Consider the following 20,087-nt stretch of genomic DNA (forward strand, 5'->3'; position numbering starts at 1 on the left):
TATTTAATATGGGACCTTTTAAAATACCCCCCTTGGGTGGTTCGTGGTAGGGACGGATTATTTGGTGGTTGTTACTGAATCTTTCGTTGTCACGTTTTGGCTTAGGTAGTAATTGGCGTTTTTCTCTTTCAGCTGTCCCATTTCCTCCAAGCCATCGGCTTACAGCAAAGGAAGTGTTTGACAACGATGGGAAACCTCGTGTGGACGTCTTAAAGGCACATCTCATGAAGGAAGGCAGGCTGGAAGAGAGTGTCGCGTTGAGAATAATAACAGAGGGCGCCTCGATTCTTCGACAGGAAAAGAACTTGCTGGATATCGATGCGCCCGTCACAGGTAAGTGCTGGGCGGAGACGCCCACTGTGCGTATTCGCTGTCTCCAACGTCAAATCAAAACTAGCTACCAGCGAGTCTTCAAATACCTGACTCATCATAGTCTTTTCTTTGCATCATCTTTTACTGTTGAATCTGTGCATTCAAGGACTAAGGATATTTTATAGATACACAGATATTTTTATTTTCACGTGTTGAGTATAGATGCGATTGTGATGCTCTAAAAGATGGGGTACAACTTGGAGATGATAAAGATTTCTGTGGTAATACTTTAAGAAGGGATACTGTTTGTCAGTAGGAATACTAAGTGGCGTGAAGAACGTGGGCCATTCATTGGGAAAGATGAGACAAAGTATCGTAACACATCTGCGGTGATTGAATAGGCACCTAAGCTAGAGCAGTGGTTCTCAAAGCGTGAGCCCCAGACTAGCATCAGCACCTGGAAAGTTGTCACCATGTCAGTTCTCGGGCTCCACTCCAGAACTGCTGAATCTGATTGTCTGGGGTGAGGCCGACAACCTGTGTTTTATCAAGTCCCCTAGGTGATTCTGATGCATATTAATGTTTGAGAAACACTGGACTTGAGGAAGAAGGCCACATTCCTCTCTTTCCGATAGCACTTTGTGCCTAGAAAACGAGACTTCACTTTGAGTGTTTTGGTTCTGTTCCCTCTTAGGGTCAGAAACGTGTCTTGCGCAAGTGAGCTTCTCTTAGGCCATAAAAAATTAAATCTGGTCAGAATAAATTTTGTGTCGTATAGAGCATTGATAGACTTCGTGGAGTTTGCTGAACTTGGAGGTTTTCATTTTTCGAGAAGCTAAAAATGTTTATTTGCTTCTTAAATGTGATCATTTTGGCATAGAAGAACATTTAGACACATAATATCCTTTTTCAAATAAAGGAGACATTTAAATATATTTAAATTGCTTCTTCTAAAACTCTTAGTTTTCAAATATATATTTGAATGTGACTGTTAGGAGAAAGGTAGCTCTCTTGAATATCAGACCACACCTTCCTTGATCAAAATGTTCCCCATATTTCCGATTCCAAAGGCATTGACATTATTTACATTTTTATTTTTTATCTTGTTTATAATTCAGAAAAATAATAACTTATGATTAGGGCCAGGCAGAAGGAAGGGTTGGCTTTGGTGGTATTAACCTGCTGTCAAACCAGTGGTGACTAAATCCACCCATAGACTAAGTTACTGACCAGGGGTTTCATGCACGAAACTCAACGTTAAGCGTAGCAGATGAGATAACTCTCAAAACAAACAAATGGCAAATATTTTATAATTACATACAAAGCCACTCCCGGTTTTCCCTCTAGTCCTTCCCTCCTGCTTTTTAGTAATAAAGATGTTTCACTCTCAGATGTTTAGAGAAGAGTTGTGCTGACATCCACCATAGTTGGCCCTCATTTAAGAAAAACCTAGCAATTTGTGTCCTAGTGATTGGAAATCTGGATAACCCTTCCTTCCTTTAGCATTTCTTCACCGTTTAAATGAACAAAGCTTCCGCCTTCAAGTGCTTATAAAGCAATAAAAGGTTTGCATTCATGTAGGATTTTTCCCCTGAAAACTCAGTATGTTTTGTTTGGAAGAAGGCAGGACCAGGAAGCCGCCTGGTCCCCAGGCTCCCTGCATCTGTCCCTCTGGAGAGAGAGAGAGCAGTGTGGACGTCCCCTCCTGGGGTGTGGATCTGGCATGTGGATTTAGACTGGAGAGCAAGCCCTCTTCGTGGGAGGAGAGACAAAGTTCATCTGTGGGTCCTTAGTCCATTTGTGTTGCTGTAAGTGAACACCCGAGGCTGGGTAATTTATCAAGAAAAGAGATTTATTTGGCCCACGGTTCTGCAGGCTGTATAAGAAGCATCGCATTGGCATCTGCTTGTCGTGAAGACCTCAGGAAGTTTCCATTCATGGTGGAGGGAGAGCAGGCATTTCACGTGGCGAGAGAGAGGGAGCGAGAGAGAGAGAGAGAGAGAGAGAGAGAGAAGGGAGGGAGGTGCCAGGCTCTTGTGAATAATCAGTTCTTGGGAGAACTTGCTTGTTTCCTGCGGCACCAAGCCGTTCATGGGCACCCACCCCCACGACCCAGACACCCCATCACTGGGAATCGGATTTCACCCTGGAATCTGAACGGAACAGTTATCCAGACTCTATCGGATCCCCGATCAAAACAAAGGGGGCACGAGGCAAGCTCTGCTTGTTTCCCCGTTAACTTGCCTGATTAGGATGATGGGTGCTTCAGAGATTTCAGTTGAAAAATGTATTTCTGTGTTGCAGACATTCAGTGAAGAAAAGTATTTTCCCTCTGACTTTTTTCCTAAAAATTGAGTTGAACTTCTCCTTCTTTCCTTGCAAACATACAAATGGAATATATATATTTTTTTAAAAAATGTGGGAAATATCAGTGTGGCAGCTCATTTTGGTAATTGAATTTAACAAACCCTTATTGGGCATGTACTTAGTACAGGTGGTGTGGGTTATACGCAGGCGAATAAAACCTGGTTTCTTCCCTCCAAGGGCTCAGCATGTAACAGGAGACACGGAAACAAATATTGAACCAAAGATCAGCACATGAAACTGTTGATTAAATTAAAGGATATGATCTCGATTGATTCAAGCAAATGAGGAAGTATCCGAGTGGATATAGTTAATTTAAAGCCAAAAAGTTTTCCTGCCTTCTAAATGGCTAAGGTTTCCCTCATGGTGCCTATTGGTTAATATGTGCCATCTTTGAGTTAAGAAACCATTAAATAGCGGGAGAGCTACCTGTCCTCAATACGCGCTGAGAACTTACTCGGAGGGCTAGGACTGGAGATGGTAAAACACATGGGACGTAGAACTTGGCCGGATGCCCCAAGGTCTAACTGGGAAGTCGGATGCATGAACAGATGATTACTATTTAATTTTTTAAGAACTATAATGGGGGTGGCTAAAAACTGGCGTGGGAACTTGGCAAAGGGAATGTGGAGAGCTGTGAAGGTCCTGATGGTGTGCGTGACAATTGAATGGGATCATGTATGATGAGGGACATTTTCCCACATGGAAACACTGGGGCAGGGCATTCCTGATAGAGGCCAACAACAGCACACTGAAGACACTGGTGTTTTGTGTAAAGCGGCAGGGAATGTTCTTTGAGGTTTGCAGTGAGAAGAGAGGGTGTAGAAGGATGTGGGGGGGGGTTGCAGGGGTCAGACTGAGGTTAGAAGGCCAAGTTCAGATACTCGTCCCCACAGGCAGCACTTGGCATTCTGAGGCTGGCCTGTACACAGCGGGGGCCCAGGGATCTTTGCACGGGAGAGTTGCATAATCACGTCTGTGGCTAGACTAGAGTCCTAGATGAGTAGGGTGGAGTCGGGAGGAACTTTCCAGAGAAAGGGTGGTAGGAACCTTTCCTACTCGTCCAAGGGGGCCCTGGTGATGACTTTGCAGAGTATGGGGATTTTTTTTGTTTTTTTTTTTTTTTTGAGACAGAGTCTCACTGTGTTGCCCAGGCTAGAGTGCCGTGGCATCAGCCTAGCTCACAGCAACCTCAAACTCCTGAGCTCAAGTGATCCTCCTGCCTCAGCCTCCCGAGTAGCTGGGACTACAGGCATGTGCCACCATGCCCAGCTAATTTTTTCTATATATATTTTAGCTGGCCAGATAATTTCTTTCTATTTTTAGTAGAGACAGGGTCTCACTCTTGCTCAGGCTGGTCTTGAACTCCTGACCTCGAGTGATCCTCCTGCCTCGGCCTCCCAGAGTGCTAGGATTACAGGCGTGAGCCACCGTGCCCGGCCGAGTAGGGGGATTGAATCCAGTTTTTATACAGGGCCTTTTAAAATTGGTGTCAAAGTTGATTTTTAAACATCTGATTAGTTTGCGTTTGATAAAAATCTGTGTCTCTTTAAGACTTCTTTAGAATAAGATGGTTTATGCAGGGATCCAGTTTACATTTCTCCTTGAAGTTCTCATATTTTCCTGTTTTCCCTTTGACTTCCCAGAGAACATTCCACTCGTTTGTAAAGCAGAAGCAGACCAGGAGCTTAGGAATTTGAACAGAGTGATTTAGAACTCGTTTTCCACTCTCTGGGCCGAGGGGACAGGCCGCATCAGCTGGGCACGTTGCTAATCTCCCGGGGTTGTCTGTTTCCTGCGGTGGGGCATTTGTCCCTGGGGCCCAGAGGGTTCCCTCGGTGGCTGGGCCTGCCGCTTAGCACGTCAGGCAGTTGCCAGGAGAGCCCTCTGGCTTGGTTCCTGGATGTGAGCGAGGACCGCTGGCCAAGTTTAAGGTCGCGGCATTGGTTCCCTCGCAGCAGCTGACGTCAATGGGGAGAATTCCCTTTGCCTGCGCTCTGGGGAGAGCTGAGTGGGGTTAGAAGCCAGTGTCTTCTGGGGCCTGAAAGATCAGTGTTTATTCTCCTCTTGCTGCCATTTGTCACCGTGAAGCAGCGTGGCCTCAGCTTATAAGGGGATAAAATATTACTTCTGGGGCATTTTGCCCACTTGTGATTTCAGTGGCCAAATCCTGAGGGCCCACCCTGCAGCCGAGGCCTGTCCCGGGGTCCGGCCCACTGCGGGCGCGTGGGCACAGGGCAGGCCCAGCCTGCGGCCGCAGCGCACCCTTTGGACGGCCCCGTACTCCTCAGTTTGGGTCCTTGATTTTAAAAAAGATGATAAAAGATGACTCACTGCAGGAGAGTGATTTTTCCCTGATCTGTTCACCTCTCCGATCTCGGGAGGTCCTTCCTGCAAACCCATTTTACAGATGAGAAAAGGGAGACTCCGAGTTGAAGTCTGTGTTTCCAAAGTTAAGCGTGGATCAGAGGCACCTGGACATCCTCATTAAACAGGTGGCTGAGTCCCACCTCCAGGGTTCTGAGTTAGCAGGTGTGGAGTGGGGCCTGAGAACGTGAAGATCTAGCAAGTTCCCAGGTGCTGAGGATGCTCTTGGTCCAGGACCACACCGAGGAGAGCACTGGATTAGGAGTCAGACTGAGGTGTCCTTGCTTTCATCCGGCGTCCATCTGCACAACTCGCGCGAAGCTATTATGCCATGTTACACACACTGTTCTCCCTCTGTACTGCGTGTTCAAAGTCATGTGCTTTCTATTCATTCGGTAGAATTTGTTACTGAGAAAACCTATGAAGAATGCTGATGCTAAAGGTTCTTAAGCAATAGAAGGAATACATTATTTTAACCATTGATTATAATTATATTTTAAATAAGAATATATTGCAATAACAGAAAGAGGCAAGACAAAACAATAATGCTTAGCATATTGGGGGCATAAAGTTTATGTATATAATTTTTCCCAGGAAAAAAAAATCATAGTGCTTTTCTTTCCAAGCTCTTTGGGCGTTTACTATGGGAAGCTATTACTGGGATGGTTTATAAAGGAAGAAAAGGAACACTCTGAGGATCAGCAGCATCTTTGAGTGAGTTGGGTGGTGATGAAGACAGTATTCTGTTAAGAATAGCTGAGCCACAGTAATTCGGTATTTGTGTGTATAAATCAGTAATAATCCGTTACCATCAGTAAACATGTAACACTGTCCACAGCAAACACTTGACAGCCATTACAATCACATCATTATTACATTAGCAGCTATTTTACTTAAGACGTAGTATACATGTCCTTTTAAATTTCTTATGAATTGGTACTTTTCACAAATAGGGAAGTATTTAAGCACCTTTGGTAAGGTGCCTGTAGTTTTCATAGGAAGATAAACATCCCCCAATCTGAAAGTGATCACTTGCAGTATTCATACTCTGGTTCTTTTGGAGAAGGTTAAAATATATTAAAATCAATACTGTTATAGCTGTAAGAGAAGAGATGTTTCATATAACACTGAAATGCCTCCAGGTAGGGAAAGAGTATCTTCTTAGGTACCTGGAAAAAAAAAATGATAGAAGTTTCCCTTTGTTTACCCAGATTCTCCTCCTGCTTCCACTCTTATCTCGTGTTCCAATTTCTCATTGCAGTGGGTTCCTGATAATCGATTTTATTCTCCTTCTAAGCCAGTAACATTTGTAGCTGTGATGGACCGTCCCAAATGCTGGTCACAGACAGGCAGTCGTCCATGTTTTCACAGGTCCAGAGTGAAACTGTCATTTTCGTTTTAGTGAGATGCTGTCTTTTTGTATATGAAACTATGGTGACAGTACATAGTAATTTTTATAGATTTGGGGGGACAAATTAATGAGTTGTTTTTGTTGTAGGGCTAACATTTGTTAGGTTCTTGGTTTTTGCCATTCATTATTATAAACACTGTACTTTTTAAATCTCCGTGTTCAGAAAAACCTATGAAGGAAATACTGTTAGTACCTCCATTTTATAAACAGGAAACTAAAGCTTAGTGAAATTTCATATGTTACTAAGGTTACCCAGCTAGAAAGTGCCAGAACTGGAGTTAAAACCCAGGCAGTTCAGCCTGGGTGTCCCCGTTTTATTTGGGGGCGGAAGTTAATTTTTCAGGTCCATAAAGTCATTAAAACTGCGGTAATTGTCCTGAATAATTTTTTTGCTCCACATTGTTACCCTGCTAAATGTGAAACATATCAGGACACGGGGTCTTGTGTTATGGTTTTGTGAATATTCTGTTTCAAAATAATTCTAATGTGAACGCACTGCTGATTTGCACATAGTGAATTATAACAATATAATAGAAATATATGGAAACCTCTAAATGTCTTTATGTATGTGTGATTTTTTTGTGTGTGTCATTGTAATCATTTAAACAGCATTTATCTTTTTATTCCATTTTCCTGAATGACTTAATTTTCCTGAATTTAATGATTTCTGTCTTCTTAGTGGAGTGTTTTAGACAGATGAGATACGGGATAAATATACAAATCTATTGGAAATTGTTTCTTATAGAAGAATCTGTGGTTTAATTCATGGAATAGGAAGGGAAAAATAATATTAAATTTTGAGGCAGCTGCTCTACCACTATTTAAAATGACTATCTTGGTATATAAAATATGGTATTTAACAATATTAACTAAATGCTTTCATGTACCCATCTGGCTAATGTGAAAATACATTACCTGAAAGAAAGCCTGTCGGCAGTCAGTCCTGGCTTTGTGTCTGTTTTCGAGGTCAAATAATTTGTCCTTCAGTGTTTTGTCTAGGTCGCCGGCAGCGTCATTGAGTGAACATTTGCCTCATGAAATAACAAAAGTCAGGGGGATGGTTTGAGACCTAAGTCAGTCTGTTGCGGGGAGGTCCCTCAAAAAATTCCGATGTTCTTTTTCTCCTATTAAACCCCAAAAGTTCTATGAAGCAAACTGTACATATATATATATATTTGTACACACGCACATATAAATAAATCCATATCTAAGAAGATAACAAACTGATAAGTTTTATTTTATGTTGCTTTTATCATATGAAAATAATATAGCAAAAAGTATTTCGTAAAAATAGCATGCTACTGATTATATAGTGGTAGGAAAAACCAACAAACCCCCACATCCCGGGACTAATCAAGTCTTTTTCAGAGATTTTTATGAAACAACGTTGTATTTTAATATTCTGAGTAAGATTTCCATTTCTGCTCTCCTGTGGTTACTTTTTGACTCCAGTTTGGTGTATAGGATGCTTCTCTGTAATTGATTTCTGTTCATATTGGATGTTGTGGCCCATTCATCAGCCGGTTTGAGACTGTGGCATTGTTTCATTCTGGTCCTTAAGACATTTAAGGTTTGTTTGGGCAACAAGGTGTTTGAACTTCAGATTCATGAGAGTCAAATATGTAGGTGAAGGAAACTTGACCATTTTTTTCTTTCTATAAGCTTTGCTTTTTAATGCTTTTTTTTTTTTTTTTTTTTTTTTTTATTAATGCTTTGTACTTTTGAAGTTTCTTCTTCTTTACAATAACAAAGCCCTGTGCAGGAGTAAAATGAGGATTAGTCAGAAGGAAAATTATACATAAAAATGAGGGAAACCTAAAATGATTAACCAAGTTTTCTTTCTCTTTTATGGCTCTATTTGTAATGAATTGTTTATCTTCATATAAACTGATGTCAAGATCACCATTTTATTTACACTTCCTTGTCAGATTAATGTATTTTTGTTATATTCAAGACATTATTGTTGTTGGGTTTTTTTTTTTTGATTTGATGATTTGTGTCAGATATTTTAATATTAAAAAATCTATTTGGAATTCATGAACCTGATTCCATTTCAGGAATGCAGTTAACTCTCGTGATCTCTAAATGTGCTGTCTGATTTAAGATGCCATCTGGTGGTTTGCACTCGATACATCTGGTTGTATTGATACTTCTAACTGTCATCAGAGTCCTGCATCCTTTGTTGCTTATGAGGGAGAATAGTTCTGAAATGACACGCAAAGACGTTTGTTTCTGTTTCAAACAAAGAATTTTTGGGATCTTCCTTTTTGTTTTCTCAAACTAATATGCATTTTTGCTTTGGTCTGTATTAGCCTGATCTGATTCTTTCTTTAAAAGCATCATAACCCAGTTCTAATTTTAAGAACTCAACTTTGTTTACAGAAATTTGTAGTCAGCATCCTCTTTAAAATCCTAATTATGTAGGTTTTTCATTTGGTTTTTAGAAGGTAAAATTGGATTGGATATTTGTATATCATGTGAATAAAAGATTATCAGATAATCATAAACATGAAACAGAAATTATTCATCTGAAATTCTTTTCCTCATGTTTTAAACATTAAAGGCCACTTCCTTCAAAGGTGGACCTCAGCTTAATCTTAAGTCCTGCTTTCTTTAAGGGACAAGCTGGTAATATTTATTAAAGATATGTCAAAGCTAGGTGAAGATTAGAATGTGAATTGTCTGCATTATTGATATAAAATATCCATTCCACTTGAGCATCCAAATTAAGGGAATGTTAAAAAATACATGAGAATTTTTTTTAGCCCTTACAAAGTAATTTGTGGCTGATTAGCTTAGTTAATTAAGGGCCTGGTGGCATCGAGGCAGTTGATAGATTCTTTTCCCTTTTAGCCTGTTTGGCATTCTCAGATTATACTGAAACTTCTGGTCCAGCCAGTTTATCTTTAAAAAAAAAAAAAAATTATAATAAAGATGACTGGAGGGAGAAGGGGTAAGAATAGGAAATGTGATTTAATCTCTGCTGTGCCTAATGACACTGCAACAATGACTTTATTTTCCCCCGTCCCGTGTAGTGTCCAGGTTAAAATTGTGGATCTCTAGATTAGCACTTTGCATCATCTACTTCCTGCCTGTGCGCCACTAGGCTAGATATTTCACCTCTTCATCCTCAGCGTCCTCATCTGTTCATGGTGTCCGTGTCCTGCCTGTCATGGAGATCTAGTGAAATGCTGGCACCGTAGCACAGATAGAATAAGTGCTCAAGAAGTATTAAGTTTTGTTGTTATTGCTGTGACATTTTTGTTGTGGCTGGTATCGTTGTTATGTAGCTCATATACCAACTGGATTCTATTCCACTGTTCGGTGATTAGAAACATGAGACTTTTTAGCTGTATCAATTCGGATAATACAGCAGACCATGCATTTCCCCTTTGATGGATGTAGGCAAAGACTGAGAGGCTAGCGGAATGACAGAGGGACCAGGCATGTCCTCCTGCCTCCAGCTGTCCCCTCCTCGCCCTTTCTTAATTCTAAAGAAAATTTCTTTAATTTTCATTAAAGAAAATAAATTGTTTTTCTGAGCATTTTTCGTGCTGTTAACATCATTTAGAAAGAAGAAAAATGAAAAAAAAACAAAACAACTGTGACATATGAGCTATTAAGATATTTTTTAAAATTAGAATTCACTAAATCTACATCAGGGCGGGCTTTGCTCGAGCACCATGTCAAAGTGATGATCTTCATATTTGGTGGCTGAGGGTCACTCGGACACAAAAGCCTTTGCATTTGAAATTTGGGGGGTTGAACTGTTTAAATAACAGTTTGTACAACTACCAACAAGGTGCACACTGTGTGGTTTTCACACTTCCCCAGCGACGTGCCGCTTTCTGACATTGAAGTCAGAAAAATGCTACAGAGATTTCCAGTGATTTTTTTTTTGTTTGTTTTTCCCCCCAATCCCACTGGCAACCCTAAACTATGTGGCCATATTTCGTTGTGTACCTCTTTGTAGAAGCTTTCTAGGATTTCCAGAAAGCTCAGGCTGTCTTGATAACAATTTCTTAGTCTGTTTCAAGATATGTCAATAAGTCTTGGAATAAGAAAAACACTAGGCAAATATCAGCTGAGTTGGAAAAAAGAAGAAATTGTAGGTGAAAGGATCAAGTGTCAAAACAATATGATATTGATTGGCCTCAAGTACGCCTTTATTCTTTTGTACACTATAAAGAAATATAAACTGTTGCTACGTAGCAGCTAATATTTCAGGTTCTGTTTTTAGCAATGAATGAACTCAATAGTAATTCTGGGAGTTAGATATTCGTTGGATATCCCTTTCATATATGAGAAAACTGAGACATGGAGAGATTTGGAGAGCTTTCCTGGGGTCATAGACAGAGTAAACCCACAGTCTAGAAGTCTCTAATTATTACTATTCAAATGCAGGAAGTCTGGTTCAAGAGCCCAGTGTCTTATGAGGCAGGGAGGGTGGTCCATAGAAATTGATTAAAATATTCTTGAATCTGAAATTCTCCTGATATTCTCAAGCAATGCTTTGCAGCAATCCACCTCATTGATACACATGTTTATAAGCATCTAAATTATTTCCTGAACACCATGCAACTTGTAGAGAAAACATGCTACAGACAGTGAAGTAAAAATTAGAGTATTTTAAAGGACCAGTTAATGTTTTAAAAGTGAATACATAATTTTTATTTTCTTTTGCTTTCCCCCTCATGACCTTGCTTCTGAAGTTAAGCTTTGGCATTTTTTTGCTTTGAAGTAGCTGTAAATGTTAGAGATATTGGAATCATTTTAAAACCTGACATCCTTCTAATACCCCTCAATGAAATTCAAACAGCTTACATAAGACCTCAGTTGCTCTTGGCCCTGTAGGGAAGGACAAACTCCTGAATGATTTTCCTCTTCGTCCTTCTTCCTCTTTCTCTCAAATGTCCATCAAACCGTATCTGTTGTAAAACATTGATAAAAATAACAACATCTTATTATTTACCTTGCAAATTGTTGTCTGAAGTCATACGTTATTCCTAGTTAGAAGAAAATTGGCATGCAAATACTAAATTATTTTATATATTTGAACTATCAAAGAAAGCAATTTAAACAGCAGATTTCAGCATAGGACCAAAGAAAATTTCTTGATGGTATTTGGCCACCATTTAAAAATACATTTTGGGCCTCCCTCTTGGCTTAACTAAGGCATAGCTTCTCATCTACTTACTGCCTCCTGCCCCTTCTTCCATTTCTGTAGAGCTGCCGATGACTCAGATTCCTGCCTGGTGCTGCAGTGTGTGGCCATAAGCCCTTGTCTCACCCTGCAAAGAGGCGCCTAATTTAGCCCTTCTCTTCTATCTCCAAGTGCTAAAGAATGGTAATTAGCATTCTCTGGACTCTTACTACATGCCTAACAATGTACTAAAGGTTTTACGCACGCTATTAAGCAACCTGGTTAGGTAGGTACTATTGTTGTTCTCTGTGTTTGAGAGGTACTCTTTCCAGTACAAATACAGTATGGGCCACGTACGTGATTTAAAAATTTTAATGAACTATTTAAAAGTTTTAAAAGAAACAGGTGAAATTAATTTTAATAATGTATTTTACTTAATTTCACCTCTCCAGAACATTATCATTTCAACGTGTAATCAATATAAAATTATTAACAGTTTGCATTTTCTTTTTACTAAGTCTTTGACTTTTGATGTTTATTTCGTATTTAGGACACATTCAGTCTTACTAATAACTATATTTCAGGTGCTCAGCAGTCGCATGTGGTGTGGCTTGTGGCTACCGTATTAGACAGTGCGGTTACAGATGAAGAAGCTGAAGCTTGGCAAGTGACTTGCTTGCGATTGTAGCCTAAGTAAGTCCAGCAGCCTAGAATCAAACACAGGTGACTGGGTCTGGGCCTTAAGCTCTCAGTCAGCACGCTGTACCATCCAAGGAGCTGGATAGCTGGTTTCTTCCTTTAGTCCACAGTCATAGCCCTTTTAGACTTTTCTGTGGATTTCACTGCCTATATCACAACTAACCAGCATGCTCAGATTGTATCCTCTACTTATTTCTTTCTATTTCAGTTGAACAGGTGGTATAAGGTAGCCTTTGGTCATTAGGTCAGTGGACATAAAATCACAGCCCCTGGAAGTCTATGGTAGTCACTCCCCTTCTTTTTTTTAACCCAATGGCTTCTGTCTCCCTGTAATTGTGAGCTCATGCCTGTAGAGTGTGCACAGTTTGTACTTTCATTTGGCGGAAACTGTATTCTATTTCTGATCCTTCTGGTCTGTCCCCACCTACATACCTTGTTTTATATTCCCAAGTGATTTTGTAGAAAACTACAGTCTTAATTTCATTAAGGTGTTATGTTTCATTACCATTCCATTGTTTAGAAAGCATCTGTGACTACCCATTCCTCACTGGGGGGATTCTTAAAGCAGTGTGGAGCCAGGTCCATAGGGTGAGTGTGTCCAGCGTAATACACAAGGTATCGGGTGGGGCTGAGCAGTGGAATATTGGATCAAGAATGTGGAAAAGCAAAACAGTGCAATAGACTTGATGTAGAAAATGATCAGCTTTCCAGTCTGCCCTTCTCATAACATCAAATAGAAAAACTTGGGTTGAGAAAGGAGATGCATTGTTTATAATGGTAACAGTGTAAATTTTTATAACATGAAACTTTCAGAATCATTTTTTTCTAAAGGTGCTTTGATGGGTGTTTAATCACAGCATTCATTTGATTTTGGAATGTCAAAGAGAGTTAAAGAAGACAAAAGATTTTGATAGTTTTCATTAGGGGACATCTTCATACACTATTCTGTAGGATTGAGTTGAATTTATTATATCCCAGTATTCAGTCTTCCAATTTCTACCTTTTCTAAGTGATTCACATGGCCACTCAGCTGCAGGCTAAGTTTCCTAGTCTCTTTTGTTGCTATATGTGGCTGAGTGACTAAAGCTTGGTCAGTGGGGTATGAGCAAAAGTGACACGTGCCGCTCTAGATTGTGCGACTAAGAAATACAGTGTCCTCCTGGCTTCCCTTTCCCCTTCTTGCCAACGCACTTGGGATGGCAGGAGCCGAGGTGCCACCTGAGTCAAGAGACAGACATTATGTGTCGAATGCAGCAGCAACACAGAAGCGCCCGTGGGTCCCCATTCTGTGCAGGAGCCATTGTCACCCAAATTGCTTATCTTCAAAGAAATACACTTTGATCGTATTTAAGCCATTGTTATATCTGGGTCTTTGCTATAATTTTCACAGCCTGCATTCTAATAGAAAATAGAAATTCATTAATATCTCTTCTACAGGTTGTTACCTACCTATCCTACCATAGATACCATCAGTCCCGGCCATAAACCCTGTTTTAGTCCAGAGAGAAGCAAATGTATTGTTCCCTTAATGAACCTTGATTATTTTTGTATCTCTGTCTTGAGATACGTCAGAGAAATTCCATGTACCGAGGTATGCCTTCTGTTTTTTTTTTTCCCCCCACTGATGTAAACAGGCTTAAGTCCTATGTCTTCTGGAAAGGTTTCCTTGACCCCTTCAAATAGCAAGGTCTTGCTCTTCCCCCAGTTCTCAGAGCATTTTATTGCTTAAGCTCATTTAATTTAATGTTTATCGTGTAATATCTTGTCTCTCCCAACTTATACTGCAAATTCCTTGAGGAAACTCAGCGTATCTAAAACTTCTTGAAAGCAACCGTAGCATCTGTCCCGATGCCTGCTCGTATGAGGAACTTAATGATTATTCAGTTTGCTTTGATTTGGTTCAGTATCAAGAAAATGTTAATTACATCTTAATCCATCACCTTAAAAGTTGAGAGGTTTTGGAGATACTCTTACACAAATTATTATTATTATTTTGAGACAGAGTCTTGCTCTTTTGCCCGGGCTAGAGTGCTGTGGTGTCAGCCTGGCTCACAGCAACCTCAAACTCCTGGGCTCAAGCGATCCTCCTGCCTCAGCCTCCTGAGTACCTGGGACTACAGGCATGCACCACCATGCCCGGCTAATTTTTTCCATATATATTTTTAGCTGTCCAAATCATTTCTTTCTGTTTTCAGTAGAGATGGGGTTTCGCTCTTGCTCAGGCTGGTCTTGAACTCCTGACCTCACGCAATCCTCCTGCCTCGGCCTCCCAGAGTGCTAGGATTACAGGCGTGAGCCACTGTGCCCGGCCACAAATTATTTTTTGTAAGGAAAGATTAAGGCTGGTTTCCATCTTTTTCCAGTTTTACTGTACGGAAGTAAACAGAGAAAGCCCAACATGATACTTACGAGTAAATAGTCAAGTGTGACATTAGTGAGATGCTTACACAATAGTCAGACTACTGTGAACTCTTTATTTTGATTTTGACAGGCTTCTTCCTGATCGTGGTTATAATTTATAAGAGTAGGTTAAATGTTGATGCATATACAGGTGGTCTTTTAAAAATGGCATACAGGGAAAACGGTTTTATTCTGCCCATCTGTCACCCATTCTCTCAGTTGTGTGCCTATTCGATATTCTTGGTCCCCACGTGGTACCACAGACTTTTTCCAGCTCCCTGTTGACCCACGGCTGTGAGTTTTAGCTCTTCACCAAAAGAGCCAGTTTTGGTGTCTTGAGCAGAACACACTTGTTGACTATAGGCACTAAATTGCACGACCTCATAATTTATCCTTGAAACCAACGCACTTTTGAAAGTAAACGGGTGCCGTTGACGATGACACTCCCACAGCGCGTTTAATCCGGGATTGTCCCAGATGAACCAGGCTATTAGGTTATTCTAGTCCTTTGCCTCCACGGCCCCCAGGTCCACCTGTGCTTGTCATCGCCAGATACGACCACATGTTCTCAATACTGGCCAGCTTGCACAGATAACTTTGGGAACACTAATCACAGTCCTGTCATTTGTGGGTGACTACAGAATAGCGTCCCAGCAGTGCAGATGGTAATTCTCTGCACTGCCAAGGTGGGGATGGTCTTCATATATATCATATTTTACGTGCAGATTTTGAATATATTTGCATTTGGATATAGACATGAGTGATTTTTCCGGAAAATAATAGAGTAAAACATTAGAAATTTAGGATGGCGATGGTAAAGTGGCCAGTCACATGTCCAAAATTGTAGCGAAACAAAAATGCTAGCTTTATACGGTTCCACACTTGGAAGAATGTGTAGGGCAAATAACATAGATGGGCACATTAAGATGATTCACATATAAAATTTTCATTCAGGCCGGGCGCGGCTCACGCCTGTAATCCTAGCACTCTGGGAGGCCGAGGCGGGCGGATCGCTCGAGGTCGTCAGGAGTTCGAGACCAGCCTGAGCAAGAGCGAGACCCTGTCTCTACTAAAAATAGAAAGAAATTATCTGGCCAACTAAAATATATATAGAAAAAAAAAAAATTAGCCGGGCATGGTGGTGCATGCCTGTAGTCCCAGCTACTTGGGAGGCTGAGGCAGGAGGATCGCTTAAGCCCAGGAGTTTGAGGTTGCTGTGAGCTAGGCTGATGCCACGGCACTCACTGTAGCCCGGGCAACAAAGCAAGACTCTGTCTCAAAAAAAAAAAAAAAAAAAATTTTTCATTCATTGGGCATCTTCCCTGAAACATACCGTGCGGAGCATGTGCCTTCAGCGGCACCCACTTGTTCTCAGCATTGAGTCACTGGACTTCCTTTGCCTCTTGAACCTTCCTGATTATGGCAGAGACGTCAGATCGCTGGGGACAGCGGCAGCAGTTTCTCCTGACCACTGCACCCCTCTGGGGCCAGGGTCGCATCTAGGGTGATGCGGTTGTGGAGGACACCTGCTGGCTTCTTGTAGTTGGTCACCAAGTGAAGACCGGAGCTGTTGTTGTCCAGGGACAAGGTAGCTGGCTTCAGCAGTGAATGGATGACTCTTGCTGAGTTGAACTTCTTCAGCCAGGTGCTAGTTTCCTTGGGGTGGTATCCAAAAGGTGCAAACCCTTTCCAAAAAGTGATGAAATCATGGATGAAATTTAGGCCCAGTTCTGTAGCAGTTTTCTCTAAGGAGCCTCCCCAGGGACTGAGATCACTCACAAGGGGACCTGTGACGTTCTGGACACCTCTTTTGTTTCTGTGGTGAGAGGGAGATGAGCTGGAGGGAGCGGGCCGTTGTCTTAGGGATAGTTCAAGAAAGGGAAGACAATCATGGAGGATGGAGTATGATGAAGGGATGTGTAAGGTTGGCGAGGTAACAGCACACGGTCCATTTGGCCACTAGACAAAATAAGAGTCATCGGGAGCTAGCCACGGGTCACAGAAATAATTGCCTGATGGCTGCAGATGACCAAGGATGCCCGTTTTGAGGGCAAGGACAGGATTTGTTAGAGGCGGTTTGTGCGTGGTTGGGATGAGTCTGAGGAACTAGGTCAGGAGGGGCAGGGGCACATGGGGACCGCACTAGCTTGATGGCCTTTAGTCGGATCTAGTGAGGACCAGGTAAGCGTGAAATTGTGATGGAAACAGACATGACTTTTTCTAGGACAGACAGGCATAGGTTCGAGGGTTGACTCGCTCCAAGTAATTGAGCAGTTTAAAATGGTGGAGGGAAAGAGAGGAAGGATTTTAGCAAAACGGGCCTTCTGATGAATCAAAGAACCCTGAGAAAATGCCAGATGTTCCAACAGAAAAGGGAACACGGTACCAACAGTCTGTCCAGTGGAAGTCAGTATCTCCTACTGTCTGACTGTGTTTGTCAGATAGAATACATTATTTTAAGGGGCAATATGATCAGGATTTTAAATAAATTTTTAAAATGTATACGTAAGTTCTTTTGGAGCTGATTTTGATTTTCTGCTTAATTAATCAAGGCCTAATGCTAATGCTATTAAGTGTTCGCTGGGCTGCTGGGAAATGAAACCTGAACGTTTGCATATAAAGCAAAACGGAAGCGTAGATGTGTTCAGGCCTGTGTTCTAGATCCTGTCGGGTCCCTTCTGCGTTCTGTATGCAATGGGGGTGGTGTGAGGGGAAGGCCTTGTTGGCCAATGGAAAGAGCATTGGCTTTAGAATCGAGCAGACGTAGGTTTAATCCTGCTGATGAATTACCTAACACACCCTCCTCGTTCACTCCTCTGTGCAAATGGGTGAAATAATTTCCACCTTACAGTGTTGTGAGACTTGAGAAAACGTTTGAAAAGCTTCTCACACAATATCTGATATGGAGTAGGAACTCAGTGACCAAAGAATATTATTTATTACCATTACAATTGATGTATAGACATATAAACACCCGAACCTTATGTATTAATAAAATAGATGAATATATATGTCTATATTTAATAAACAGAAAAAATAATATTCCTCCTTTATGTAGTAGCCTACTCTTGATAATGATTGTTATTATGTGGGGATTGGGTTTATGTGTCTGGTAGCTTTGGCAATCATTCTTGCTGAGAAGCATCAAAGATCTGCCAATTTAATCAGCACTTCATAGTTCCTTTTGGTGCAGAGCACAAATCATTAAAATCATTTATGATAGAAAATTCAAAAATTCAATTCAGAGAATTTACATAAACTCTTTCTTAGTTTGTCTTTCTTAGCACCTGAATTCTCCTTTTCATCTGACTCATGTGAGTTGCCTGACATTTGTTTTGGTTCCAAGTAAAAGTATAGTTGTTTCGTTTAGGATCCTCTTGTTATTACTAAACTAAAAGAATACCTTTTTTCTGAGCCTAACAGGAAAAGAAAGGTGAAGGTGATAGTATTAGTGAAACTATTGTCTAAACTCGGTGAGAAAGAGCACGAGACTGCGATGAATCAGGAACCCTCAGAGGTTGAGCCAGTTCTGACCGCGTCTTCCTGCAATTCATGAGATTATTCTGGATGATCTCAAGGCCCGTTTCGATTTTGATTCTGTGAATATGTTTCTTACTCACGCTATGGATTACATGACTTCAAAGTGGATAACTTGATTAGATGGTGATTGGCCCAATCAGAGTTTCCTCCTGCCACCCTTTAAAAACACCTCTTGTGTCAAAAGAAGAGATAAGCCCAGCGTTTGTTATTGTGAGATTTAACTTCCCACCATAGGATGGTTTCCTGAGCATTTTGGAACCACTAGTTTTTTTGTGTGTGTGTGTGAATTCTTCAGTATCTAGAATGATCTGTGTCATTAACATAATCTGTGTTGTTCCAGCTGAAGCTCCTGCCCTGCACGTGTTTCTTTTTTCTTTAAAATAAAGACAGTCTGTTTCACAAAAAATGTTTTTCTTCTTTAAATATGCACTTTTTTACATTCTTCTCATAGAAATAACAAATGACTCAACTGCTCTTTAATTTGAATAATCTTATTGTGGTTATAGCAAAAAAAAAAGCACAGTGAAAAGGGAATGGATTTAGGAATTTTAAGTAAAATATTCTAGTATATCACTTGGCTCTTGTAGCTCTTGATGTTTTATTGGACGTTGGCCACGTTTCACTGGCATTTTTTTGGAGGGGGTTTATAGTAGTTGTATATTAGTAATAGTTTAGTTTAATGAACAGTTTCCATGCCTCTCTCTGTCTGTCGATTGTTCTTAAGGGTTAATGATTTGCCCATGTATCTGATAATTGGTCACATAAATTCCTGTTATTAAATTCTGGACTTTTAAAGGATGTATGAATTTTATTTTCTGTGATTATTTTCCTGCTCTGAGTCGTCATTTAATTGTACTTTTGCAAGAGACTTGGGGACCCTCCACCTACTGGCCTTGCAGATAGGAAGTCACCCCGAGCTGGTCAGTGGTGAGCTGGGGCCAGAGCTCTGACCTCCTCCACACCCTGGTGGCTTCTCTGCACTCTGTCCCACTGCCCTTCCCTGTTCTGTCATCTGTTTCCTTCTGGACAACAACAGAGAACACTGATGGTTTTATTGTGCTGCAAGTTAGTGTTATTTTGCAATTTAATTTCTGTCGGCTGTGTTAGAATTTAATACATATAATGCATTTTAACGGTGATTCTTTATCAATAGATTTGAATTTTTCTACTCTTCAGAAGCCTGTAGATCACATATTAGCTCACTTTTCCCCACTAACCTTTAAACAAAGTGATCCCTTGATGGACTTCTCGTTTGCCCTTGACCTGGAGCCCGCGTCTGCTTCTGACCTCATGGTTGGCCCCAGGACAGAGGCCATGACCTGAGAGGAGGCGGGATGTTTGTCCATTCCGTGACTGTCCCTGTTTAACTGCTGGGAAAGCTTCCCTCGTCTTCTCCCATGATTATCTTTAGACCTCTTCAGACTTGAGAGGGCAGGGTTTTGTGGAAACATACAATGCCAGTGAGAGGCTACCACGGGTCTCCATTGTGGGATTCCTGTGGAAAACAGAATACAACAGGCCGGGCGCGATGGCTCATGCTTGTAATCCCAGCACTCTGGGAGGCCGAGGCGGGAGGATCGCTCGAGGTCAGGAGTTCGAGACCAGCCTGAGCAAGAGCGAGACCCTGTCTCTACTAAAAATAGAAACAAATTATATGGACAACTAAAAACATAGAAAAAATTAGCCAGGCATGGTGGTGCATACCTGTAGTCCCAGCTACTCGGGAGGCTGAGGCAGGAGGATTGCTGGAGCCCAGGAATCTGAGGTTGCTGTGAGCGAGGCTGACACCACAGCACTCACTCTAGCCTGGGTGACAGAGCGAGACTCTGTCTCAAAAAAAAAAAAAAAAAA

The 20,087-nt window shown here is 41.2% G+C and overlaps 1 protein-coding gene across 3 annotated transcripts in view; it reads left to right on the forward strand.

Annotated features, from left to right (window-relative positions):
* The window catches only part of PPP3CA (protein phosphatase 3 catalytic subunit alpha), a 312,082-nt gene that overhangs the window by 152,949 nt on the left and 139,046 nt on the right, over positions 1 to 20,087 (forward strand). For all 3 annotated transcript variants that reach the window (XM_069485469.1, XM_069485468.1, XM_069485470.1), the window contains exon 2: positions 133 to 333. In XM_069485469.1, the coding sequence (XP_069341570.1) occupies positions 133 to 333 (201 nt within the window). The remainder of the gene's footprint in view (positions 1 to 132; positions 334 to 20,087) is intronic.

The sequence above is a fragment of the Eulemur rufifrons genome, chromosome 13 (assembly GCF_041146395.1).
Source record: "Eulemur rufifrons isolate Redbay chromosome 13, OSU_ERuf_1, whole genome shotgun sequence".
NCBI lineage: Eukaryota > Metazoa > Chordata > Mammalia > Primates > Lemuridae > Eulemur > Eulemur rufifrons.